The sequence below is a fragment of the Oncorhynchus mykiss genome, chromosome 16 (assembly GCF_013265735.2).
Source record: "Oncorhynchus mykiss isolate Arlee chromosome 16, USDA_OmykA_1.1, whole genome shotgun sequence".
Lineage (NCBI taxonomy): Eukaryota > Metazoa > Chordata > Actinopteri > Salmoniformes > Salmonidae > Oncorhynchus > Oncorhynchus mykiss.
In genome coordinates, this window is record NC_048580.1 from 32,828,521 (window position 1) to 32,843,423 (window position 14,903).

Here is a 14,903-nt window from a genome sequence, read left to right on the forward strand (position 1 = left end):
ATAGTATAAAAAGTTGACCTATTCTATTGGTCAGCTTGTCGATAAAGAAATAGCCTATTCTAAACAGACTCTTACAGAGTTGTGGGACGATAGATTCCAAATTCATACAACCAGTAGGCCTAGACTACATAAAAAAAAAGTTAAAAAGCAATGAGTCTGATGAAACAGATCAGGACGTTTAGCTTAATATGTTGATAAAATATAATTTTTCCACATTCTAAGCGCAGCAATGTACACAATCGCAAATGTTCGCTCCATAATTAAATTAGCGGATAACACCATTGTCAAAAAGGCACCGCACACATGGGATCAGTTTCATGTGATAGAGATGAAAATGTCAGTTCGGAATTTTTAAAGACGGGAGATAGGCAGCAACTAATATGCAGCAACTAATATGGGTTGCAAATGTGACTAGGATTGTGCTTTTGGCTACTGGACAATGAAAGAAAGTTTATATAAACTATAAATGGTCTGATTTTGGCTAGGCTATTTTGAAGCAAGGTAAGACATGCCCCATAATATGTATTCAAATGTTCAGGTTTTAAACAATTAAGTATAGGTTTTCAAAATGCACACCTCCACATCATTGAAAAGTGGTGTGACGTGTCTTGCACTGTCTGACAGATTTTCAGCTCAAAGGCTCTGTATCTGTAAGCTGTACGCATGTGATGAACAAGATACATAACGAATATACTGTAAACACCTGCCAATTTAATTCCACTAAATGTTTTAATTAACCAATAGACTAATAATCATGACCAGCCAAATATATTTTAATCGACTGGTACTTCCATTAACGAATTGGCTAAAAAGCATAATTTCGCAATGGGATTTTTTCTTCTTCTCCCGGGCAATTGGCCAGCGGCAATTTTATTTATCGGCCTTTAATATTTTTTTATCGGCCAAAAGCCGGCTATTGCCGGCTAATGGAAACCCTGGTATGTGTGGGTGAATGTGCGTGTGTGTGTGTGCAAGCATGTGTATGCACAAACATGTGTATGTATTTTTGTGAGTGTGTGTAGGCGCTTTTGCTGTGTGCAGTGTGTGTGAGTCCCTGTGTGTGTCCCACATGGCACTGAGGCTATACTACCATGGCAACCACAGGATCTGTTTTCAGGGCAGAAGCGATGCGTGGTTCTATACTCTAGTGTGTTTCTTAGTGAATTGGCCAAATTAGAGAATGACTGAATCTTTAATGATTTACTTATCTACTAGCAGTCTTGCACTTTGGGTGGCCACAGTGCTAGGAATCAATATTAAAAGTACAACTTATTGGCAAGGTTACACATACTGTTACGCAATTCCTCCCTCTCTCACACAAACAATACACAACACACACACACTCGCACACACACACACACACACACACACACACACACACACACACACACACACACACACACACACACACACACACACACACACACACACTGGCTATGCTGTGTGCGTCTGTGTGAGAGAGGGAGGGATTGTGTTACACTATATGTGTAACCTTGCCAATAAGTTGTACTTTTATTATTGATGTGTTTGTGCATGTGCAAATGTCTGTGCATTTGTTAGGGTGGGACTGTGGGAGTTAGCTAAATAAGGTGGACTGCCTGTCTATCAGCAGAGATAATTATGGAACTACTCTCTCCTTCCAGTGTGTGTGCAGACTTCTGACCTCATCTGATAGCAGAGTGGTCGAGTGATATCATCCTCTTTCTCTGTCGCCTCTTTACACACTGTGTGTGTGTGTGTGTGTGCACGTGTGTATGTGTGTCTGTGTGAGAGAGAGGGAAGGAGTGTGTTACTCACTCAACTCAGTGTTTCTCAAATGACACAATAGGCAGAGTAGTGTGATTGAATGGAAGATATAATGCTAGAAGAAAAACACACGAATATACAGGTTTGGGTAAATTTGTTTGTAAACAAAAATATTATTTTCAGACGTTGATGCTGATATGAGGCCTTCTCAGTGGCATATTTTCGTTTTATCCTGCAAAACTCAACCTTGCTGCACTTTCTTCTCCCTCTCACTGTTAGCCTCTCCCTCCTACCCTCCCTCCCTCTGTTTTTGTCTGGGGAGAGAATGGCGGAGTCATTACCTGTCCATAAAGCTCTCCTGCGGCTTCCTTGGCGGGCCTATCCAAACACACACAGAGAGAAAGAGAGAGAGAGAAAAAGAGAGGTGCTGGCACGCCTGGCTGCACTACCACTGACCTCCCAGCGCTGCCCCCCCCCCTCCTGTCCCTCACCCTGCACCGCTCCACTGGGCCGCAACCGCCCGCTCAGCTCAGCTTGTGGGGTGGGGGCAGAGAGGGCGGTGTGTGTTTGAGGGATGTGGCGGAGAAAGGGGCGCGCCTGTCCTTCCCTCAAATGTTTTTCTCACATCTCCTGGCAATGAAAAACTTAGTGTTGCCCTGCCATTATATATTCCCCCTCCACGCGCACACAGACACGCACTTTTATCACGGTCTTTTCAAGTGTAAAATGTAGCCTGCATTTATACACTGAGTGTACAAACATTAAGGACACCTTCCTAATATTGAGTTGCCCCCCCCTTTGCTCTCAGAACAGCCTCAATTCGTCAAGGTATGGACTCTACAAGGTGTCAAAAGCTTTCCACTGGGATGCTGGCTCATGTTGACTGCAATGCTTCCCACAGTTGTGTCAAGTTGGCTGGGTGGTGGTGGACCATTCTTGACACACGGGAAACTGTTGAGCATGAAAACACAACAGCGTTGCAGATCTTGAAACAAACCAGTGCGCCTGGCACCTACTACCATACCCTGTTCAAAGGCACATCTTTTGTTTTGCCCATTCAACCTCTGAATGGCACAGATACACAATCCATGTCTCAATTGTCTAAAGGCTTAAAATTTCTCCTTTAACCTGTCTCCTCCCCTTCATCTACACTGATTGAAGTGGATTTAACAAGTGACATCAATAAGGGATCATAGCGTTCACCTGGATTCACCTGGTCAGTCTAATGTTAATGTTTTGTACAGGTGTACAATATGGTGACAAGGAGGTTGTTATCTGAAACTAAAATGCGAATGCTTCTTTATTGATCGATTCATTCATTTGTGGTGGGAAGGGTTGCATAATTTGAAATCCCCCCCTCTAACATCTAAAGTACAGAATTGTAGACAAATTAATTTATAGAAATGTCAGAGTGTCTTAGCGGGTGAGAACGTGAGTAAGAGATCGTGGGGCTCAGCATAAACAAAAAGGATAGTGGAGTGTTTCTCAAGCGCATGCGAACACACTGGGTTTTTAACTCTTTTTTTTCTCACTGGCCCTATGTGAGTGTGGCAATGACGGCCCCTTTCCCTCCCCCTTCTCTCTCTCTCCCTCTCTCCCCCTGTCGTCTCAACTCCCCCTCCCCCTCCGCTAATGTTCGCGCCAAGTCGGCCCGCCATGCCGCCTCCGCACACATACGCACACATGCACACGCACATACACGCTGAGAGGTAACGGCAGACAGGCGCGTGACTCATTAGGCATTCGTCCCCCAGGGAGAACGCTGGGGGGGCGCGTGCAAGAGAGAGAGAGCGCCGCAGCTGCAGGAATGTCACGGGCGGCTACTGCTGGGTGTGTGTGTGTGTGTGTGTGTGTGTGTGTGTGTGTGTGTGTGTGTGTGTGTGTGTGTTTGTGCGTGCGTGTGTGTGTGTGTGTGTCTGAGCCAGCGGCAGGGTACTGCACCTTTCAGGAAATAAGGCAGAGAGAAGAAAACACATTACTATCCTTTTCCACAGAGGCTTCATTTAAGGTCTGGAACAAGCTTAGTAAAATACTTCAATAATCTTAGCTGATGTTAAAAATACAGTATTTCTGTTTGCCAGTATTGTTTGGCATTAAATACAGTCCTGTGATTTTTACAGAACAACAACTGTTTTTTTTTCTGCAGATTTAAAGCAAATCTTCTATCCTTAATGAATGTAGAGGCCATGCTACTGAAGTTACTGGTGTCCCATAGAGCACATAGGGTTCTGGACTATACAGGGAATATGGACCATTTGGGACAGGTCCATGGCCACTTCTCATACTACCATCACATGTTATCTCAAATGCTGTCATTATCAGTGATGTGTATCTTTATGTGTGAGTTTCATTTTATTTGTGAAAGTGTCATTATGTGAAAGTGTCATTATGTTGTAGTTGATAGAGATGAACAATTGATGGGGTAACCTAGATAGTTGTTGTGTCAACAAAACAATGTTAAAGAGCCCAATATGTATTGAATGGTTGTACATTTGTCAATATTACAAAAACATTAAAAACATTACAGAAATCAATTATCTTGTGGTATTGGTGCAATCTATGATGATTCTAAATGTCATGTGGTTTGAAAATTTGGGTTGCCTCTCTTGACTAAAGTCGCCATTCTAATTTAACGGAACCCATCTGAATCATGCTTGACTAAGACTGCATTGGTGTGTGTGTGTGTGTGTGTGAGTGTGTGTGTGTGTGTGTGTGTGTGTCTGTGTTTGTGGGTGCTGTGTGTTGTTTGTGTGTAAATGTGAAATACAGATATTTTTCCTGGCTGGCGGACCCTGACTGTCAGACAGAATGTGTAGGAGGTGATATTCATAGAGGTGCTTTTAGAGGAATGATTATAAGATACTTTTTTCAATGGCTGACTGAGGGCTGACCGCACAGGAAGGTTGCCTTCAATGTGTGTGTGTGTGTGTGTGTGTGTGTGTGTGTGTGTGTGTGTGTGTGTGTGTGTGTGTGTGTGTGTGTGTGTGTGTGTGTACCTCTTCTTTTTACTCTACATGGGCTGCCAGGGGTATGTATTGTTTCATGTTTTGTTTTGGAGAGCTGTCCGTGCTGCGGAAGTGTTGCCAGAAACGATGGGAGCCCACCCCTAGTTCTGCGCCAGTGGTGCTAAAGAAAGGAAAGGGGGGTTTCCGGGAGGAGAGGGGGGTAGTAGGGGGGCTGGCGGCCTGGGTATGTCAGGGCCATGTGGGTGGTTGTCTACACACCAAGCCACAATCTCTGTGCTTCTTCCTGGGCAGACTATTGCAGTAGACCAGCACACAATGCTTTTCTGCTAAGTAAAACACCATATTCACATGCAGGGGAATTATTATTCAAGAGCAGGTGTGTGTGTAAATATGAAAGGTGTGTGTGTCTTACAGTGAGAGCAACTGAGAGAGAGCATGCTGTATACTTCTAGTCCAAGTAGCTAAGTCCGAGGGAGTAGAGTGGAAGTAGCAGCAACTCCTCCACTGTCCTCACACAGTTGAGAATAACTTATACAAAGCGACTGCTCTCCACAAAAGAGAAAGAATGTGCAGAACTATGTGGCCCTGCTCATCCTGAGGGATGTTTTCATCTTTTTCCTCCTTCCCCCCCCTCCCTAGTTTTAATGTCTGCCACTTGAGAGCCTCCAGAAGGGCTGCACCTGTTTGCCTCTTGGCTAGGCGCCTCTTCCCCCCCCTGCCACTCATGCCGCCACTCCTCATGGGATGGAGGGATGGAGGGAGAGAGGGAGGGGGTGTGCGTGTGGTGGAAGGGATAGCTGGAGGGCTCAGAGGCGTCAGGGAGAGCAGAACGGAGATGTAGGCACTGAGAGAGTGTTTTGTATTGCCCCCACCCCCATCCTTTTTTCTCTCCATTGCTGTGTCTCCTCATACTCAAATTCAGTTCCCTCTCTCTCTCTCTCTCTCTCTCTCTCTCTCTCTCTCTCTCTCAATTTCTTTCCTCTTCTGTTTCTCTCCCTCCTTTCCTCCTATTCTCCCTCTCTGCCTCTCTGTCATCCTCTCTCTATCCCCCCTCTCCCTCTATCTCTATCCCCTGATTTTTCTCTCCATAGAGCCGTGTTAATCTGCAGTGACCTCTTCCCAAACGCCTCCTCTTCAGGTCACATTAAAGGTCGCCCAGCTTCACTCGCAGAACCCCTTAGGGCCACACTCCTCCTTTCTTTTCCTTTCGCTCTGCTCGTTAGAGCTTTGTGGCAAAAAAACACTGAATACCAGAATTATTTCCTGTCCTCCCGTTCCATGACCACCTTATTACTCAGAACTCTGGCAATGGTAAACTATGGTTCTTTAGTCGATTCCCCTATTATGATTGCTGTGGTAAATTCGATAATTATGTCTGTATGGGAGTTTAATGTAAATTCAAACGTGTACTATGTAATTACTCACATCTATAGTTATAAACGCTATAGAACAGTAGTCCTACATGTATCAGCCTTGTCTCAGCCGGGACATGTAGCCTATTCTTCAGCATGTCATTTTGGATCATTAATGTTTTCCTGTGTTTCCTGTATGGTCGAAATCCAGCCTAGAGTCCAGCCTTCGTCGGTTGAGCACATTTTAGTGGGCTAGAGCACTAGAAATGGCTTCCTCTCTCAAACACATCACCAGGATCGTTGGTCACACTTGTCATGTTTCCCATTTCAATTGAATTACTGGCTAACAGTACTATCATATTTGTGCTAAAACTTCCTAAATACTACATATTAGTACTACATACTACATTTATCAATTGTTTTCCCCACTAGACAAGTAAATACCTATTGACACCCATATTAGATAGCAATGTTTTACTTTCTTATGCTTTGTTTCCATCTTGATTCAGTCTAAATGTGGTTGTTCATTTTCCTGTGGTATTGTGTTTCATAAATACCCTCAATATTAGTATGTTTCATTATTCCTGTCAGTACAACTGACCAATGAAAGCTGAATTTGCTATGGAGCTTGAGCCTATGTGGGAACTTTCTATGTTCTTAGTGTTGCCTCTGAATAATGCTAAATGCTGTTTTGAACAAATTATGTTTTGTAGAATGAATTCATGTCATGTAATGATCACTCATTTTAATATAAATGTATGCCCCAGTTACAGCAGCAGCATTGATTTCTGTGTATGACTGATTGGGAATATTAGGGTGTTCACTGCACACAAAGGTTGCTGTTTAGAGTGGAGGAGAGCTTCAAACGCTAGCTATTAGGATCTTATCACATCCTTAGCATTAGCATGTTAGCACATGCTTAGTGTTAGCAAATTTAGCACATATTTTGTGTTAGCAGGCTCTTAGCATTAGCATGTGAGCATTAAAATGCCATTGGCAAATGGAGAGACATGTTTCTAAGAGCTTCTTCTCCCCATTTGTTGTAGAACCGCGGTCGTTTGGCAGAGAAGCGCACCATCCCCCTGCCCCCCAACCGCGTGCCCAAGAGGGAGCTGGCCTCCGCCTTCAGCAGTGACGACAGCGAGGGTAGCGACCGCGCCAGCGGAGACCATGCCCACATCAAGCAGGAAGACGAGCTGCATTACAGTATCATGAGAAAGGGGTAAGGCTTGGGAGAACTTCTTAATCTGATTTATATTGGTCAATACAAATAAATCATCACCTACAGTATCTATTCACCCTCGTTCCCAACATGTCTCTGGTTGTTGGCTTTGTGTGGTGTAGAGGTGTACAAGCTCTGTGCTTACATTAAGTGTACATGTTATGTGCTAACGTGTAAGAAATTCATGTTTTCTTGCTTATCGTCTTTGTTCAGTCTACACTGCACTCTGTAAGTGACCGAAACACAGCTTACACCCCCCCCCTTTATAATAGTATTAAAGTAGTCTTAAGCGTATTCAACTATGCGAGGACCAAAATACTAATAATGTAAAGTGCAGGATAAAACGAGTGCAATAAAATAACTAACATCGAGGCCCCGCGCTACGTTCTGATGGAGACGGTGTGGTCTTTTACACGACAACAGTTGCCGGGTTACATGGATACCACAACTCGCAAGAGGAGCACTCCACTGTCCACAAAGTCAATGTCAGCTCATCTATGGACATTACATGCACGCATGCGCACACACAGACACATGCAGTCCGTGCCATTGTGTGAGTTTATTTAGGTTCTCATTAGAATGGTAAATGAGGGCTTGAAGGAGGGAAAAAACAGGCTGAAACATGCTCTGATGTAGTAGCTGTCACTGCTTATGAGAGCATTGATTCTGTTGTCAGAGGACCATGTACATTATGTGAAAAATACTTCTGTCAAGCCATCTCTTCTAAAAGCTAAAAGACTGAATACCATTGCCATACGATGTGTTTCAGGTTTGAGTAGCCTACCTACAAGCTTCAGATAACAGTCAGACAGTCGCCTTAAACAGGCGTCATGAGTAGTTTCACCTTAGTGAAATCGCTGTGTGCCAGGGATTTTCTTCCTGGCTCCAAAGCTCTACATCCCTCTCATTTCAACTCATGCCTGGACCGGGTAGAAAGTGATGAGATAATCCAGTAAGAAATGTGGAAACATGCATGCATTTGCACGTGTACACACGCACATCCATAGACACACACACACATACAAACACACACACACACACAAAGTTAGGGTCGTGGCAAGGTCATCTCATTAAAGTTTTTTCAATCACTTTGGTGCAATTTTCACAAGTATGTGGTACATTTTCACAACTCCAAGCACAAAAATCTAAACAGAAAATCAAAATGGTTAATGCATCAAAACTCTTGAGTACAACAAACAAATTCACAGTCACTTGTTCACTGCACCAAATCAAGTTTTCAATTTGGATGCATATTCAATCTAAGTATCTGCTCCAAACTGATGACTACTGAACCCAAATGATATAGTATCTAGGTAACGTATATGTATTAGTTTGATTACTGCGGAACACTGTACATTTCTATATTTTTACCTCATAAATGTATTTATTTGACATCAATTTATGTTGTAAGGTAAAACCAAATCATATATGGATTTGGCTGTAAATACTACATCATCATTCACCATCAGCCAGTGTGCTTCAATAGGACAAAGTGGAAAGATTCACTCTATGTTCTACCATTTGAAATTATAGTGTAGTGTACGCAGAACTGAAATACCTGGGTTGTAATTTAAGCAATAAGGCCTGAGGGGGTGGCCACGGCTAAGGGCTGTTCTTCTGCACGAAGCAACATGGAGGTGGCCAAATACCACAAACCCCCAAGGTGCCTTATTGCTATTATAAACTGATTACCAACGTAATTGTAATAAATGTAAAAATAAATGTTTTGTCATACCCGTGGTATACGGTCTATTAAAACTGGGTGGTTCAAGCCCTGAATGCTGATTGGCTGACAGCAATCAGTATAGCAGACCTAATACCACGGGTATGACAAAACATGTTTTTTTTTATTGATCTAATTATGTTGGTAACCAGTTTATAATAGCATTAAGGCACTTTGGGGGTTTGTGATATATGGCCAAAATACCACGGCTAAGGGCTGTGTCCAGGCACTCCGTGTCACGTAGTGCATAAGAACAGCCTTTATATTGGCCATATACCACCCCCCTCCCCCGGGCCTTATTGCTTAAATATACCACAGCTTTCAGCCAATCAGCATTCATGGCTCAAACCACCCAGTTTATGAATAGTAATATATTTCACTCATTATCTGAATTTCATTGATACACTATGAGCTGATGAATTTTGAGCAGAGAGACAGGCGATACTGTATCAGTTGACAAGTCACGTAGACAATGTGATCTTTTCCAATCTTATGTGGCATAAAAGGTATACAACACGGTGCTATGTTTTACAGCAACCAACTACTATACAATACCCCTATGTCTGATGATTTGTTCTACGTTTGTACTGTATCAGGATAATAAAACTGTAACACTGACATATTTCTCAACATGCTCATAACTTGCCATTGGATAAAAATTCATTTAAAAAAATGGTATGTCAAGTTACTAGTCACATACGGTATGGAACATAATATTTACCATCTACTATTCTTTTTATTTAGCACTTCAAAAAGAACAGTTTTGAAATGTGTATGTTGTATTTTTTGCTATTGGATTAAATTATAGTTAAAATGACTCAATTGTGAGCCTATCATTTATCATCTAATGTATTGGTGACTAAACTTGATAGAAAACTTTGCATGAATGAATGAGGGGTGAAATACGTGTTAAACTCCAATGAATCAAAGGTTCTAAACATAAGATAGGGGACATTACAAGCAGGGGTCTAAAGTGCAATCAATTTGGTCCAGGAGCAGGAGTTTTGTTTTGGGAGCAGAAAAAAAATATCCTAGATAGTAATTGTTGTAATGATAAGACTTCACTGTACAGTTGTTTCTGAGTGCAGATTCAGTAGCATCATGGTCGCACCATTACTACAGCGAAAACGGCTTGCTTCTAGACCAACCAGGTCAGAAGATCTGACCCATATTACCAGCACAACATTTCCATCTTCCTATAGTGGCACGCCAGGACCATATTTTATTCATAAACCATGTCGTGGGCTGTTCTAAAACTACTCGTGTGCTGATTTGTTTACACTTTGTTCAGTCATGTTACCTCTTTGGCTTGCTACCTAACAACCTACCAGTATATCCAAATAGTTGGGGACACAGAAAGAAAGGAAAAGAGATAGCTTCTTCAGGAGATCAATGATCATAATAATGAATGATTGACAGATATTTTGTACGTCCTCATCACAAACCTTACGTTTTTAAAGAGACAGTGTACAATTTTCAGTGAAACGTTTTTGTTGCTGGGCGTACCAGTGCTACCAATGAATTTTTTGTAATTTAGAGCCCTGATTACACGTGTTACCAGTTAATAGTTTTGTATTTAGAGTTTTGAAAATATACCACTTACATCTGAAAAGTTTGCCAAGGTGATTGTACAAAAGACTAACCAAATGAGCTCAAATGAGGATGAGGCTCTGATGACATACTCCACTTTTGTGTGTGTTAGTAAACAAATTATCAAAGGAATTGGGCATTAAAATCTCCCAATATCCTGTTTCGAATATATCCATGTAAAATGGTTAAAACGCTATGATCTTTTCTTTATGAAAAATATTGTGTGTGTGTGTGTGTGTGTGTGCGCGTGTGCGTGTGTGCGTGCTGTCTCAAGACTGGTTGTGACATGGAGGACAGCACAGCAACTGTAAAGTTGTAAATGGATCCACTAACCTCATTAAATTACTTTCCCCACTGACACTTGCGGCGCTCATGTGTTAAGATGATAATGAATTTAAAGAACACTTATGACTAATATGTCAGGCTTTTACCCTTTAAAAGGCGGCGGACTCGCTGGAGCCACAGCTCCGCTCTGTCCCGGGCATCCGTCTCAGCCCTACTTTACCCAAATGCAATGGGTCTGAGCGAAAGGGATAATGGGATGTCCAATCAGGGAAATCTGATTTCTATTGACCACAGACCCAGTAAGTGAGTCGTAGATGGGTCTTAACAAATTGGATTTGGTCAATGGATGGTGAAAAAGATGGGATGCTGTATATATGTGTGTGTGTCTATTCTCTACCTCCTCGACACATCATCAGGATTCTCGCTAGCATTGTGTCACATCATACTTTGCTATTTCCTGCAACATTTTTTCCATTGTGTTAATTATACTGTGTCATTCTCATCGTGATGCAGAAAAATACCTGATTCAATTAAAAAACATTGTTGTGTTATGGTCCACTTCTACATCAATCAATCAAATGTATTTATGAAGCCCTTCTAACATCAGCTGATGTCACAAAGTGCTGTACAGAAACCCAGCCTAAAACCCCAAACAGCAAGCAATGCAGGTGTAGAAGCACGGCAGCTAGGAAAAACTCCCTAGAAGGCCAGAACCTAGGAAGAAACCTAGAGAGGAACTAGAGGATAATAATAATCACAGTAGTTGTCGAGGGTGCAACAGGTCAGCACCTCAGGAGTAAATCTCAGTTGACTTTTCATAGCCGATAATTCAGAGTATCGCTACCGCTCCCGCTGTCTCTAGAGAGTTGAAAACAGCAGGTCTGGGACAGGTAGCACTTCCGGTGAACAGGTCAGGGTTCCATAGCGGCAGGCAGAACAGTTGAAACTGGAGTAGCAGCAAGGCCAGGTGGACTGGGGACAGCAAGGAGTCATCAGGCCAGGTAGTCCTGAGGCATGGTCCTAGGGCTCAGGTCCTCCGACAGAGAGAAAGAAAGAAAGAAAGAGAGAAAAGGAGAGAAAGAGAGAATTAGAGAGAGTATACTTTACTTACTTATTCACACAGGACACCGGATAAGACAGGGGAAAAACTCCAGATATAAAAGACTAACCTTAGCCCCCCGACACAAACTACTGCAGCATAAATACTGGAGGCTGAGACAGGAGGGGTCGGGAGACGCTGTGGTCCCGTTCGACGATACCCCCTGACAGGGCCAAACAGGAAGGATATAACCCCACACACTGTCAAAGCACAGCCCCCACGCCACTAGAGGGATATCTTCAACCACCAATTTACCATCCTGAGACAAGCCCGAGTATAGCCCACAACCCGAGGGGGTGGGGGCGCCAACCCGGACAAGAAGATCACGTCAGTGACTCTACCCACTCAAGTGACGCACCCCTCCTAGGGATGGCATGGAAGAGCACCAGTAAGCCAGTGACTCAGCCCCTGTAATAGGGTTAGTGGCAGAGAATCCCAGTGGAGAGAGGGGAACCAGCCAGGCAGAGACAGCAAGGGCGGTTCGTTGCTCCAGTGCCTTTCTGTTCATCTTCACACTCCTGGGCCAGACTACACTCAATCATTAGACCTACTGAAGAGATGAGTCTTCAATAAAGACTTAAAGGTTGAGACCGAGTCTGCGTCTCTCACATGGATTTTTTTTTAAATTTTTTTTTATTTTTACCTTTATTTAACCAGGCAAGTCAGTTAAGAACAAATTCTTATTTTCAATGACGGCCTGGGAACAGTGGGTTAACTGCCTGTTCAGGGGCATAACGACAGATTTGTACCTTGCCAGCTCGGGGGTTTGAACTCACAACCTTCCGGTTACTAGCCCAACGCTCTAACCACTAGGCTACCCTGCCGCCCCATGGATAGGCAGACCATTCCATAAAAATTGAGCTCTATAGGAGAAAGCGCTGCCTCGAGGTGTTTGCTTAAAAATTCTAGGGACAGTAAGGAGGCCTGCGTCTTGTGATCGTAGCATACATGTAGGTATGTACGGCAGGACCAAATTGGAAAGATACAGTGTAGGTAGGAGCAAGCCCATGTAATGCTTTGTAGGTTAGCAGTAAAATCTTGAAATCAGTCCTTGCCTTAACAGGAAGCCAGTAAAGAGAGGCTAGCACTGGAGTAATATGAAACAAAATGTTGGTTCTAGTCAAGATTCTAGCAGCCGTGTTTAGCACTAACTGAAGTTTATTTAGTGCTTTATCCGGGTAGCCGGAAAGTAGTGCATTGCATTAGTCTAACCTAGACGTGATAAAAGCCTGGTTTCATTTTTCGGCATAATTTTTGGACAGGAAGTTTCTGATATTTGCAATGTTACGTAGATGGAAAAAAGCTGTCCTTGAAACAGTCTTGATATGTTTGTCAATAGAGATATCAGGGTCCAGAGTAACGCCGAGGTCCTTCACAGTTTTATTTGAGACGACTGTACAACCATCAAGAGTAATTGTCAGATTCAAGAGATCTCTTTGTTTCTTGGGACCTAGAACAAGCATCTCTGTTTTGTCCGAGTTTAAATGTAGAACATTTACCGCCACCCACTTCCTTATGTCTGAAACGCAGGCTTCCATAGAGTTTAATTTTGGAGCTTCACCATGTTTCGATCTAAACCAGGCCAGAACTTGTCCGTGTAGACCAATTTGGGTTCCCAATCTCTCCAAAAGAATGTGGTGATCGATGGTATCGAAAGCAGCACTAAGGTCTAGGAGCACGAGAACAGATGCAGAGCCTCGGTCTGACACCTTTAAAAGGATTTTCCACCTTCACAAGTGCAGTCTCAGTGCTATGATGGGGACTAAAACCAGACTGAAGCGTTTCGTATACATTGTTTGTCTTCAGGGAGGCAGTGAGTTGTTGCACAACAGTTTTTTCAATTCGATATAGGCCGATAGTTTTTAATATTTTCTGGGTCAATGTTCGGCTTTTTCAAGAGGGGCTTTATTACTGCCACTTTTAGTGAGTTTGGTACACATCCGGTGGATAGAGAGACGTATATTATGTTCAACACAGGAGGGCCAAGAACAGGGAGCAGCTCTTTCAGTAGTTTAGTTGGAATATTGTCCAGTATGCAGCTTGAAGTTTTAGAGGCCATGATTATTTTCAGCAATGTGTCAAGAGATATAGTATTAAACAACTCAAGTGTCTCCCTTGATCCTAGGTCCTGGCAGAGTTGTGCAGACTCAGGACAACTGAGCTTTTGAGGAATACGCAGATTTAAAGAGGAGTCCGTAATTTGCTTTCTAATGATCATGACCTTTTTCTCAGAGAAGTTCATGAATTTATCACTGCTGAGGTGAAAGCCATCCTCTCTTGGGGAATGCTGGTTTTAGTGAGCTTTACGACAGTATCAAAAATACATTTTGGATTGTTCCTATCTTCCTCAATTAAGTTGGAAAAATAGGATGATAGAGCAGCAGTGAGGGCTCTTCGATACTGCACTGTACTGTTTTCCAAGCTAGTCGGAAGACTTCCAGTTTCGTGTAGCGCCATTTCAGTTCCAATTTTCTGGTTGCTTGCTTCAGAGCTCAGGTATTTTCTGTGTACCAGGGAGCAAGTTTCTTATGACAAATATTTTTTGATAATAGGGGTGCGACTTCTTCTAGGGTATTGCGCAAGGTTAAATTGAGTTCCCCAGTTAGGTGGTTAACTGAGATTTGTACTCTGACGTCCTTGGGTAGGCAGAGGGAGTCTGGAAGGGCATCTAGGAATCTTTTGGTTGTCTGAGAATTTATAGCGTGACTTTTGATGATCCTTGGTTTGGATCTGAGCAGATTATTTGTTGCGATTGCAAATGTAATAAAATGGTGGTCCAGGATTAGGAGGAAAAACATTAAGATCCACAACATTTATTCCACGGGACAAAACCAGGTCCAGAGTATTACTGTGGCAGTGAGTAGGTCCGGAGACATGTTGGACAAAACCCACTGAGTCGATGACGGCTCCGAAAGCCTTT

At 42.9% G+C, this 14,903-nt stretch overlaps 1 protein-coding gene across 5 annotated transcripts in view; it reads left to right on the forward strand.

The window, feature by feature from the left end:
* LOC110491833 (sterile alpha motif domain-containing protein 11) overlaps positions 1-14,903 on the forward strand; it is a 97,727-nt gene that overhangs the window by 11,998 nt on the left and 70,826 nt on the right. For all 5 annotated transcript variants that reach the window (XM_036946730.1, XM_036946731.1, XM_036946729.1 and 2 more), the window contains exon 3: positions 7,111-7,286. In XM_036946730.1, the coding sequence (XP_036802625.1) occupies positions 7,111-7,286 (176 nt within the window). The remainder of the gene's footprint in view (positions 1-7,110; positions 7,287-14,903) is intronic.